General features: G+C 43.8%; 1 protein-coding gene across 1 annotated transcript; it reads left to right on the top strand.

Moving 5' to 3' along the window:
• The first annotated feature begins 1,198 nt into the window (after positions 1 to 1,198).
• COX7B (cytochrome c oxidase subunit 7B) lies at positions 1,199 to 8,139 on the top strand. Its single transcript, XM_088445498.1, has 3 exons — positions 1,199 to 1,306; positions 3,661 to 3,785; positions 7,921 to 8,139. The coding sequence occupies exons 1-3, from the start codon at positions 1,270 to 1,272 to the stop codon at positions 7,996 to 7,998; spliced, it is 240 nt and encodes a 79-aa protein (XP_088301624.1). The 5' UTR covers positions 1,199 to 1,269; the 3' UTR covers positions 7,999 to 8,139.
• Positions 8,140 to 13,468: the final 5,329 nt, after the last annotated feature.

The following is a 13,468-nucleotide window of genomic DNA, read 5'->3' as shown; positions in this document are numbered from 1 at the left end:
CCCTTTGAGGGGACAAATAAATGTGTTCTGCAGGGGGTTGGAAGTTTTTCAGTGGGCCCCTAATATTGCATTCCCCTGGTGGGCCTTTCATGTCCCAGTCCAGCACTGGACTAGGGATGGACATCGATGGTCGATGTTTGCCGACCAACTATGTTTTTCTTTCGATGTTAGCGTTTTTACCATTCGATGGCAGCATTCCGATGTTTGCCACTATCAATTGGTAATCATTCAATGGTGTTCCGATATTGGCTTCTATTCTTTAAATCCTACATGCTATACCTCTCCTGGCTACTCTGTGCTGTGTCTCTGCATCTCAAAATCTCCATGGCTCATGCTGCTGGGATTGTTGGAGGCTGTCTCTCACTGCCTCAGACGTGACCCACAGCCGCCCCTCCCCCCCTCTCTCTAGACTGCTGCTAGCTCTGATTGGCTCTCACAGTCTCAGAGCATTGTGTACACCTGCAGAGATGGACAGTAATGTCTCTGCTGGTGCTGTAAGGTTTTTTTTCCATTATATCCAATTCCTCCTTCATGATCCTACATTATCCCTTCCTTCACCTATCACACATCTGAGGACTAAGCAGCCTGGCTGGTAGTGACTCCTCTGATACCTTCTCTAGCCATGTGGTTCTTCCCTGGGAGCATACAGAACCCCCTCCCCCATTTTACACTTCAGTTTTTTGTTACTTTGTTAAGTGTCCAGCTGTGATACAGCAGCAGCAGTGACAGTGTTTCTCCTGCTCCTCAGCTCTACCTGCCTGGCTTTTTTTTTTTTTGCTCCGACTTCGAGCCCTGCCTCCTAAGCCCCGCCCACAATCCCGCCCCTTGACTAATCATATAAATAGCTTTTACCATCGAATTCTTTTGATGTGTTGGTTAGTTACCATCGCATCGAAAGATTCAATGGTGGAAGCACTGCCATTATATGATGGTGGGCTTCCGATGTCCATCTCTACACTGGACACAATGTTTTGTTTACATAGTGTTAACTATTTGATCTAACTTTAGTTAAATGTTTTAATATAACATGTTCTAAATAAGAAGCTGGAGCACAAATAAGAAGTGAATAAGTAGCTGGCCGAATAAGAGGCTAACTTCAGCCTCCTAAATACAAGCACGATAAAAAGCTTCCTAAAGTACTACAAATCCCAGCATGCCCCGCGGCCGCTGTGTTTCCTGGTCACAGGGGCGTGGCAGTGACAGGATATCCGGCTCCGCCATTTTGTTTTTCGCTATTTGTTTCAAGGGTAATACGAGAAGGTAGTAGCGATGTTCCCTTTGGCGAGATCCGCGTTTTCTGCGGCCGGTAAGTCGCTGCATGTCTGTCAAGGAGGGGGAGGCTGCTTACCGCTGCTGGGAGGTGGTCGCAGTCACTGCCTGGGGGTCACACATTATATATACTCACATAGCCGACCCCTGCCCGGCTCTGCAGCGTCCTGTGGTGTACACACCGGGTGCGTAGCTGAGGATGGCAGTATGAGACCCGCGCTACCCTCCCCAGCATTACGCTGTCAGCTCTCCCAGCCCTGTCTCCTGTTGCGTCCTCCTGGTTCCAAGGACAGGTGTATTACCTATGTTATGTCCTAGCAGCAAGCTGCTGTCCCTGTGCATGCCTCCTGTAATCACATAGCACCACGGGGACAGGTGTATTACCTATGTTATGTCCTAGCAGCAAGCTGCTGTCCCTGTGCATGCCTCCTGTAATCACATAGCACCACGGGGACAGGTGTATTACCTATGTTATGTCCTAGCAGCAAGCTGCTGTCCCTGTGCATGCCTCCTGTAATCACACAGCAGCACAAGGACAGGTGTATTACCTATGTTATGTCCTAGCAGCATGCTGCTGTCCCTGTGTATGCCTTCTGTAATCACACAGCACCACAGGGACAGGTGTATTACCTATGTTATGTCCTAGCAGCAAGCTGCTGTCCCTGTGCATGCCTCCTGTAATCGCACAGGGACAGGTGTATTACCTATGTTATGTCCTAGCAGCAAGCTGCTGTCCCTGTGCATGCTTCCTGTAATCGCACAGGGACAGGTGTATTACCTATGTTATGTCCTAGCAGCAAGCTGCTGTCCCTGTGCATGCTTCCTGTAATCACATAGCACCACAGGGACAGGTGTATTACCTATGTTATGTCCTAGCAGCGAGCTACTGTCCCTGTGCATGCCTCCTGTAATCACATAGCACCACAGGGACAGGTGTATTACCTATGTTATGTCCTAGCAGCAAGCTGCTGTCCCTGTGCATGCCTCCTGTAATCGCACAGGGACAGGTGTATTACCTATGTTATGTCCTAGCAGCAAGCTGCTGTCCCTGTGCATGCCTCCTGTAATCACACAGCAGCACAGGGGCTGGGTGGTGCCCGGTCACCTTGGCAGTGATCTTTGTACGCTAGAACTTTGTATACGTCCATGTCTGTGGAGCAGCCTCTTGTATACACATAGCATGTAACTGATTTTATTCCTATAAACATTTTTCTTCCAACTAATTGGTTTTATGAAATGATGCCAGTTGTGTCAGATTATGTTCTCACTGCTCTTTTTGGACTACTCTTCTAATCTGCTTTTGACGTTCTTCTATAGGGAACTATATGCAGAAATATAGGCATACATACAAAATATAAGAGTTATATGTTGCTGTGGGTACAAAAGTTTAAAGAGCTGTGTATCCTAAATGTAACTTCTTTCAAGACTATTTAATGGATGGAATGAATGCTCCTTTTTATCTTCAGCAATTTTACATCCATATATTGTATTGTTTTTCTGCCTAATGAAACTGTACTAAAGTGCATTATAGCCAGTCACATTTATGATGCTTGGATATTTTGTAAAGCATTTATGCACATAATTCAGGGAACATGTTTCATATCTCACCTCTGCCTACATTTATGGGACTCTCCTGCTCACTGTGCTGGATTCATTACAAATACTATGGAATCCCTATAGGCCGCCTCCGTTTTGACGTTTAAACACCACTTTAACATGTCAGACTGGCATAGTGGGATTGAGCATAGGAGAATATCCTTTGTTGTGCATTGGCAGTTGAAAATACTTAACAGCTATTACATTTGTATAAATAACCTTAATATGTAAAGATACTTGGATGTAAAATCTTCCAAATGACAATCTAAAGTCAACATTGCAAGGACAAGAGATTTAAAAAAAAAACCCACCTAACTTCATATAAAGTAAGCTTGCTAGGCATTCAGCTTGATGACCCAGATCTGTGGGCATGTCACTTTAGACATTGGGCTCAATTCAAATTAACGCAAATTGAATAGCACTGGGAAGGAGCTCCCTGAGCAATTCAGTTCTGCGCGCTGATTGGTTGGGGAATGCCTGTACTCGCGCAATAAACAGGGTGTTTAGTCGCGAGAACGGGCATTCTGACTTAACTTCCTGGCGCGATGCTGTTTCCTCCGCACTAAGGGCAGAAAACAGCATCGTGCCTGTAATTTTGTCGGATTTTTGCTCACATCCCAGGAGGGATTAGAGTAGGAATCCTTAGTTGGGCTTAGCAGCGCGCTGAATTGAATAGCTCTGGGAGCTCATTCCCAGCGCCATTCAATTCGCATTGAATTGAATCAAGCTCATTGAGCAGTTTTTTTTTGTTTTTTTTCTTTTGACGTCATTCTGTACATTTGCTGTTACTTCTAGCTCGTGGCCTTCAGAGACCTGTCTCAAGACAGGCCCATCACAAAGCTGGACCAGACTTTCATGACAAGTATGGAAATCTCATTTTGGTATCTGGCACATTGTTCTGTGCCTCTATCTGGGGTTATGTGAGTATTCATTATGAATTATTTATGATGTTACATGGTGTTATCAGTGTTGTACAGTTATTAGCACATAGTTATATATCAATACTGTATATAGGATAGCAATTAACACATTTGTATTTTCAAAGACATGGAGTATGTAGGAAGTGAACTGTATAATAGTGACTCGCTGTGGCTAGGAAAGGCAAGCTATGATAACTGGGGGGGGGGGGGGGGGGGAGGGGAGGGGTGTTAGGTAACGAATCAGCACTAAATGAACCTGCAGCCAACAAATGGGTGGACATACAGAATCGGCATTGCTGGTAAGAGACGAGGGAACGAAGGTGGTTAGTTCACAAGAGTAATTTAAAACTGCATTCCCAGGTTGGTTAAAAAAATTACCCTAGCCACCCCTCCTCTAACTGGTAACTTGGGGGCTGTACCATGCAGCCATTTCTTCACTTCTTTGAAAGTTGGGAGCGCAGTGTTCTCCCCAGGCTGTTTTCTGAGGGCGTATAGCCCGGTAGAAACAGCTTGCCGCCCGGCACTTTGCCCAGCCAACCCCTGCTGTGGAACGCTGGCCTCTGAAGTGGCCTGAGGCTAAAGACTCCGATCGCTTCAGAGGCCAGCGTTCCCAGTGATGTACTGTGCGGGTGACGTCATGACGTCACCTGTGACGTAAAGAGCCTGCTCCACGTGCCTGCTGGATCTAGTTAGATCCATGAGAATTGAATGTGATCCTGCACTAGTTGTTCATATACATTGTTATTTAATATAAGCTCATATATATAGATATATATAGATATATATAGATAAATAGATATATATATGTGTGTGTGTGTGAAACACTAACTCAGTTGATGACGATAAGGGAAAAGTACCACAAAATTACATCACTGAGTTGCTACCGTATACTCTAGAATATACAATTATCAAACAAACCAAAAGAAAAGATAGAGTATTCTGTTCCGGTGCACATGCATTTAGTTCACATAGAGCATTTCATAGTACTGTTAAAATATTTAATCTTTATTTGATTACTATTAAAATGTATACCATATAGGGTTACCAATAAGGCAAAATATTTAAAATATAATTGATAGTATAGATGTGTGCAAATGAATAAATGTGTTTACAATATATTTTTGTAACTGCTGATAAATATATATTTCTCTTCTGGATGGCTTGTAATTAAATTAATTATTATTTGGCCTCACAGCATCGTTAGTTCGTGTGAGTTCATTGATCTTTATTTAATGCCTTAAATTCAATACTACTCCAGTATTAATCAGCTATTTTGCAGTAATTGCTGTAATATAGCAGAGATCATAATGTCAAATCATGAATAGCAGTCTGAGAATTAATACTCATAACATGTAGTATGTCTGCCGTGCTGCAGTCTAACAATGTTGTAGATGATTTCTCACAATGCTATGGCCTGTACTGTTTGTATAAAGCATACTTCACAGTTTAAGAATTTGCTACATTAATAATATATTATGTATCTTTGCTTTAAACATTGTTAGACTGCAGCACGGCAGAGATACTACATGTTATGAGTATTAATTCTCAGACTGCTATTCATGATTTGACATATTATGATCTCTGCTATATTACAGCAATTACTGCAAAATAGCTGATTAATACTGGAGTAGTATTGAATTTAAGGTATCAAATAAAGATCAATGAACTAATGATGCTGTGAGGCCAAATAATAATTAATTTAATTACAAGCCATCCAGAAGAGAAATATATATTTATCAGCAGTTACAAAAATATCTTTTAAACACATTTATTTATTCCTTTGCACACTTCTATCTATACTATCAATTATATTTTAAATATTTCGCCTTATTGGTAACCCTATATGGTATCAATTTTAATAGTAATCAAATAAAGATTAAATATTTTAACAGTACTATGAAATGCTCTATGTGAACTAAATGCATGTGCACCGGAACAGAATACTCTATCTAGTTAGATCCAGTCAGCGAGTGGCAAGCAAGTAAAGGTAAGTGCTGGGCTGGGGCCAGGACCAGTCTGGGGTCACTATTTAAGCCTGGGGGCACTGCATAAGGGACACTATTTAAGCCTGGGGGCACTGCATAAGGGACACTATTTAAGCCTGGGGGCACTGCATAAGGGACACTATTTAAGCCTGGGGGCACTGCATAAGGGACACTATTTAAGCCTGGGGGCACTGCATAAGGGACACTATTTAAGCCTGGGGGCACTGCATAAGGGACACTATTTAAGCCTGGGGGCACTGCATAAGGGACACTATTTAAGCCTGGGGGCACTGCATAAGGAACACTATTTAAACCTAGGGGAACTACTTCAGCCAGGGGGCAATGCATAAGGGCAAAGTTAAACTACAGGGGGCAATGCATAAAGGGGAAAACTATAGGGGGCACTGTATAATGGGCACTTTTGACTGAGAGCCAGTGGGGAAGCAGCCTGAGACCTGTTGGGCTGGATTGGTAAGGGAGATACCCCTTATCCTGGAGCGTGCATAACTGCGAAGGCGCCCACTCGGCTACTTTTGGATGCCACCCGGCTGGAAAAATATTCTGGGGAGAACACTGGAGCAGGACTGTAAAGAATAACATGGAGCAACAAGCTTAGAGCTTGCAGCTTACTTTTGGTCTCTACAGTCGCTTGAGTGTCATTTTTAAAATGTCAAACAAGCAGCATACCCAAGGCTGGACAGGAGTACAGCTATAATTCACCCAGCAAATGCAGTGTGTGTGTATGTATGTATGTGTATGTATGTGTGTATATATATATATATATATATATATATATATATATATATATATATATATATATATATATATATATATATATATATATATATAATAAATTATGTTACCTGTTCTCTCCATGTAAAACTGCTTTGTTAGCTTTCTTAATTGGTCTAAAACTTCTACAAGGTCAGTGGTAATAGGAAAGAATGACCATGAAATATACTTTCAGTAGTGCATTGCTTATAATGCACTAGGCCACACGTGTTACATATGACTGATCCAGACACCTACACTGTTTTTATTAAATTGTGTCATTATGTTAGCCTTATTTTACACATTGTTTTTATTATGAATAAACTGTGCTCTTTACTTTTAACACTTTGTAATATATACAGAATGCATTGATAGGTGCAAATGTAAATTGAATTTAGTATTAAAACTATCTGAAAATTGTTAAATCATTTGTGTAGTTTAAAATACTAGATTCATATTTGCTTTACTTCTCCTGTCCTCTCGTATAGTCCAGTAATGTGTTGCACTCTCTTCTATAACCCACTGTAAGTGCCTTTTTTTTTTTTGTTCTGTGTAATGAAATAGAAATAAACAAGACAAGCTGCACAGTGCTGTGTAAAGTGTGTAATCTTTGCATTTGTAGGCTCCAGTTCTAATAAATATCCAATCAGTTGCTTAGTCTGTCTGTGAAAGTCTAAATCAGTGGTTCTCAAACTTGGTCCCCAAGACCCCACACAGTGCATGTTTTCCAGGTCACCCAGCAGGTACACAGGTGTAGTCATTACTCATAGCGTTCCCGCTAGGCTGTTTTAGCAGGGTGCGGCACCCTGCCCTCCTTGTGGAGGGCAAAAAGCACCCTGCCCTCCAGAAGGAGGGCAAAAAGCACCCTGCCCTCACAGGCTGCGGGTGCAGTCTTCACCCGCGGGACGCAGTGTCCCGCGGGTGGAGAAATGTGCGGTGACCCGGTCACCGCCGGAGAATAGACGCCGGGCGCTCGCGCCCGGCATCTGTTGTCCCTGTCTGCAGCGCTTGGGGGCTGCCCGGCATGTCCATAAGTGCCGGGCATGCCCCAAGTATGATGAAAAAGGGGACGCATCTTATAGACACGCCCCCTTTTATGGCCACGCTCCCTTTTCGCCCGTGCGTACAAAGTTGCCCTCTCTAGCTCCGGCACCCTGCCGTGCCGCCGGAGCTAGAGTGAACACTAACTCACTGACACATTTTAAAAGATCCACAGGTGGAGCTTATTATTTCACTTGTGATTCTGTGAGGAGACCTTGAAAACAAGACCTGTGTTTGGTACTGAGGACCGAGTTTGAGAACCTGTGGTCTAAATTAATGTCTTGTTTTTTAATGCTGATTTTCTTTTCTTTTTTTTTTTTTTTTTATGGCTATTTTAGGTTATAACACAGACAGGCATTTGCTGGAACTTATCTCCAATTGGCAGAGTTACACCAAAGGAATGGAGAGATCAATAGGACTCCTAAAACTATTTTCAACCTTCCCCAGTACTTGTATATACAAAGAATATACTTGTTATAAGACTGATCTACAACCTCCGTAACCCTTCACATGTTAATGAGGTTCATGTTATAATAAATCTAAAACATAAAAAGCAATGTATTGTTTTGTGGCTTGTTTGGAATTATGCACTTCATTAGATGGGATGTAGTTATCCTGGCTGTCAATGCCGGAATCCTGGCAACAGTCAGAATCCCGGTGCCGGCATCCCGACAGTAAGTATTGGGGAGGGCTAGGGTTAGGCACTTGGTTAGGGTTAAGCTGCGGGATAGGGGCGTGGGGGTGGGGGGTTATATTTAGTCTACGGGTGGGGAAAGGGTAATATACTTGCCTCCATCGGTCGGGATTCTGAATGCTGGGTACCTGAGGGCCGACATCCTTTGCCCAACCCTATTAGACTACTGTATTGCTGTATTTGTTTTCTTCTTATTTCTGTTGAAAACTTGGGTGTACTTATTGGCTACATGCTGGAGCCAGTGGTTTTGTCGTCTCAAATATGCATTTAACAGGGTTCGACAAAAGCCGGGGGCCAGGTCGTCATGGCTACCAGATTTTGCTGGCTGGCTACTAGATTTTGCAGTGAGGGAGGAAGCAGATCCTCATCAGCTCCGGCGGAGATTCGTGCCTATAGTATTGCGGTGTTCAGATCATGCACAGGAGTGCATGTGCTGAGTGTCGCCTGCGGTGACTGCTGTGCCTGTGTCTGTCCTGGCATGCACTGACGACTCCTCTCCATCTTGGCCTGCTCTGATCCCTGTTGTCTGTCCCAGTCCACGCTGATCTTCCTGTACGGTCCCGGCTGTCTGTTGTCTCCTATCTCTGGCTGCATAGAGCTCTCAGGTAGTAGGGTAAATGGTGTGACCACGAGGGGAGGGGGGGGGGGTTGTTGTGCTTTCTGGCACCATTATTTTCTGTGAAAAGTGGTCCGTTATTACTGGAGGGTGGGGCGTGGAGCAGGGGAGCTGGGCAGAGCAGTGAGGAGGCCTCCATATTACTGTATCCATTCAACTGTGACCATTTTGTGGACTAGTATAGTGTGTGTATAACAGTTGCATAACACACACAGCTCTGCTCCTCACTCCTGTTTTTTTTTTCGGGGGGGGGGGGGACGGTGGTCTGGCTCCTACACTTTCATCCTGGCTCCTAGATTTTAGAAAACTTTGTCAAGTCCTGATTTAAAATGCTGATTTAGTAATATGGTGTTCTGCTAGAGGAGGTGGTACTTGAGAAGACTAGTTAATTTTAAAAACAAATGTTTGTCTATATGTCCTGTAGGAACACCAGGTTTTCACTATTACCAAAAGTGACCCAGTCGCTGCCTAGAATAATTAGTGCACATACACGTTATGTGTCAGATTGCACAAAATCCAATTTATGTGCATATAGCGCACACCATTACCACTCACACTACAAAAATACACTCTGGAAAGACAGCCATGAGCCCCTTCATGATGTTCCTGCTTTTTTTCCCATATAACAGCACTATGGAGGCAATCCCGGGATCTTGTCCTAAAAATGGCAGGGATTGGAAGCCTCCGATCCCGGCATTGGCCATAAATGTTTATTTTTTAAATGCCGGGCCGCACTGAGCACAACCAGCAGAGTGCTCTGACGCTACCCGGTTCCCCCTTCCCACGGCTGTGCACACTGCCCAGCGTGACAAGAGGACAGAGGTCACGTTGCGCAGCCTTGCGCCAGCTGGAGCACCCACCCCTCTACATGGCCATGCTGTAGTTTCCCTGCCGTTGCTGCCCACGGCCCGGTAAGTCACTGTGGGGGCAGGTAAATCCTGGGAATCCTGGGATTGAAACCAAGGCCCGGGATTGGCCTCCCTACACAGCACTTTTCACATTATATTGGCCATGTGCGCTCCACCTCGTTACACTAAACCAACTGGTTTTCTCTACTCATGCTATGGGCTCCAGAAACATTTCCATTGTATTCAGTAGTAGGCCCTTAGGAGTGATATGCCATAACCTTAACACATATGCAACACGAAGGACCTGAGGGTCGTCTTTTAAATACATTAGGCTTGATTCAGAGTTAGGAGCAAATAAAAGAGTAATTTGCTCCTTTGTAAAATCATGTTGCACTGCAGGTGGGACAAATATAAAATGTGCAGATTTATATTTGATAAAGACTGTGTCCTAGTTTAATTGTAAATTTCAGTGTTAAAATAAAGCAACCAGTATTTTCCCTGCATTCAAAAACAATTCATTGCAACATGGTTTGTTCCAAGAATAAATAGCTTTTTTTTTTTTTTCTTGCTCCTAACTCAGATGTTCCCAAACGCGGTCCTCAAGGCTCCCAACAGTTCAGGTTTTAAAGATATCCATGGTTGTACATAGGTGGTTAAATCAAATTGACTGAAGTACTAATTAAGTCACCTGAGCTCAAACATGGATATCTATAAAACCTGAACTGTTGGGGAGCCTTGAGGACTGTGTTTGGGAACCTCTATCCTAACTGAATCAGGCCCATTGTGAATAAAGCAGCAAATTAAGTTATCAGGCAGTAGCCAAAAAGACGTCTCATTCCAAGGAAATAAAAAAAAAAGAAAAAACTTGAGAAGTATTGTGCCAGCCCCTCCCCTAGTCGCACCCAGAGCTGCTGCCTGTTTTACATGCACGAGATGCATCACGGCATCTGCTATCCTCGCTGCAGCTCTTATTGCAGAGAAGCAATACAGAGCAAACAAATAGTGGACAAAAATGAGCAAATAATGAAGAAGCGTTTTGAGAAGTGATTACCACTATGCAAGGGAAGTGAGAGCTGGTTGTATGGGGTGGATAGAGTATACCTGTGTGAGTGAAGTTTCAACTGCTGTATCTGAGTGCGTTATTCAGGAATTTGTCACTTGTGTGAATGCAAATATTATAGGTGACTGTGTTGGAGTGTTTATTACACTGGGGAACAATTATTTCTTTTTTATGACCCAAGATTCAAAATATTTTTTTTTTTTGTGCTGAATTCAAATATTTGAGTATCTTGCAATTAATTTAAAAAAATCAGATCTGATCAAAGACTAACTTGTAGTTGTTTAAGGAAATAGCTTTGACTTTCTGCTGTGCCTCAAGTAGTTTGCATAAGAATCCAGCATTAAGCCAGCAAACTGTGGCTTTACTTGCCTTTGTAAAGCTTTCCCATGTTAGTAATGTCCTGATGAAAAGGCTTACCGTGTTCATGATCACCACATGACCATGACCATGACCATGTTTTCCAATAAAAAAAAAAGTCCTTGCAAAAGTCCCCAAAAATGACCCTTCAATAACCTCTTGCATCCCATTGCTTAGTAAGACAGAAAAAGGTCATCAGCTGTTTCAGTATAGTTTCCAGCCTTGTGATGCCACAAAAAGTTTGTGCAGATGCTTGAAACACTCACATAGCTTTCTAAACTTCATTCAGCTCTCCAGTCTTAACAACTCTCTGATCTGAGGGCCTACAAATGGGAGAGTTATGATAGACTTATCTTTGTTAACTCCCTATCGAAGTCAACAGGGGAGAAAATTGGGTATAGATGGTGGATAGGAAGATTGGACACCAACAATTAAAGCTCTTCTGTCCCAGGAAGCTCCAGACTTAACCCTAACAACCCCCCCCCCCCATACCCTGTTCACAGCCTGAGGCAGTTCAGTTTTGTCAACAAGCCCAAGACAGGTGCAAGATAGGAGAGAAGTAAGACTGGTACACTTAAGAATCACACACTCTCACAATAGAGAAGGAAACCGTGACCAAGTTTAGAAACCAGGTGCGTCAGGGCGGGCACCCTGTGGACTTCGAAGAAAGAGAGTTAACAAAGTAAAGTCTAACATAACTCTCCTTTTCTTCTTCAGGGTCCATAGGGATCCACAGGGAGACATTGGGGATGTCCCGAACAACTGCTTTGGGTCATCCCCATTGTTTCCCCTGTGGAGCCCTATAGACCCTGGAAAAAATTAGATATGGTGGACTCTTGATAACTCCTTTTCTTTGAGGTCCATATCCACAGGGATTCCATGGGGATAATGTGGTTGGAGAGATCCAGGCACCAAACAGTTAAAGCTTTCAGCTCCCAGGATGCCTTTGGCCCTCCTTATATACCCCACCCCTAGCTACAGGCCTTCAGTTGTTTGTTTGGTGTGGCAGGATTCAGACGCACCTTTGTAACGGGACTGCTCTGGCAGTCCTAAGCTTTTATATTTTATTATGTTTGAGACTGCAGTACTCAGCGTCTGTATTAAGACGCAGATAATGCGATTCCATCTACCTCCACCAGGCCAAAACATCAGTAATTGTGCTGGTGATTCCGGCGGTTCTCAGCTTAGCTTGCTAGCAGTGACGCTAAGACCTGGACTGCAACCGGACGCACAGAGATGACAGGTAAGGCGATTTCTCGTTTCTGGTGGCAGAGACTCACCAGAAGTCACTGCAGTCAGGACCTGGGATTGTCTGTGTCCTCACTACACCACCGGGGCCTTATCGTCTGATGCCGGGGATCGGCACCAGACGCTATCTGCTGCCACGAAACCAGAGTACCCGGCTGGTTAATACAGCTTAGGGGAGGTAGGCACTCCCCCGACCCATACGCATCCTTCAATAAAGTTTTGCGTGTCTGTGTCGCTCTGCCTACCTCAACGTGTATTTCAGACGCTCACAGCCTACAATCTGTGCGCTGCTGTTTGTCTCAGGAGGGTTTGAGTCAGTCTCCATGGATACCTCTTGTGGTTAAGATATACAGTGCTCTATATCCTACCATGCCTAAGTTTCAGTAGTTGATAGTATATTGCGATTATTTACATATGCATTGTATGTGACTGTTTGCTAGCTGTTGAATTGATACTGTGCTTTATTTCTGACTATCAATTATAACTATCACTGTCTCCATTCGTCTGGGGTGTGGGTTTTTCTCTGGGTTCTTCACATTTAAGTTGAATTTGTGAAGGCTGTCACATTGCTTTTGTATTGTTCCTGTAAATTGAAAATATCTTCTGGCAATCTCCACAATATTCATACCGGGAGTACTCAATTGGGAAGCAGACTTCCTAAGTCGCCAGGACATACACGCCGGAGAGTGGGCTCTCCATACAGGAGTGTTTCAGCTCCTGGTAAACAAGTGGGGTTTACAAGAAGTGGATCTCATGGCATCACAACCACAAGGTCCCCAGGTACGGGTAGAGACACCCATCAGCAGCATTTGTGCCTTCTGCCCACATCTATTACAGGGTTTGGCATTCTTCTAGTCAATGGTGTTCCCATAGAAAATATGACCCTAAGATGTTTAGGATTTCCAGGGTACTGGCTATTCTCCAGGCCGCCTGGCCACTTTGACAGAGCTGTCTGGTTCCAGAGGAAGATTGCCTCATTACCAGATGTTAGAGTTCTGTGCGTTCAGCCTCCTTTTGTTCCACCAGTAGCACTGTGGGATTTGCCTTTTGGTTCTTAAGGGGC

Source organism: Taudactylus pleione, unplaced genomic scaffold (assembly GCF_031769625.1).
Source record: "Taudactylus pleione unplaced genomic scaffold, aTauple2 ptg000381l, whole genome shotgun sequence".
In the NCBI taxonomy this organism is placed as follows: domain Eukaryota; kingdom Metazoa; phylum Chordata; class Amphibia; order Anura; family Myobatrachidae; genus Taudactylus; species Taudactylus pleione.
The sequence above is the reverse complement of the archived record's forward strand: the minus strand, read 5'-3'. Positions and strand labels throughout refer to the sequence as shown.

Excerpts from the sequence above, each read along its gene's own strand:
- COX7B (XM_088445498.1), top strand. The coding sequence starts at position 1,270 with ATGTTCCCTTTGGCGAGATCCGCGTTTTCTGCGGCCG. Across the intron at positions 1,307-3,660 it reads ATCCGCGTTTTCTGCGGCCG|CTCGTGGCCTTCAGAGACCT; the intron begins GTAAGTCGCTGC and ends TGTTACTTCTAG. Across the intron at positions 3,786-7,920 it reads GTGCCTCTATCTGGGGTTAT|GTTATAACACAGACAGGCAT; the intron begins GTGAGTATTCAT and ends TGGCTATTTTAG.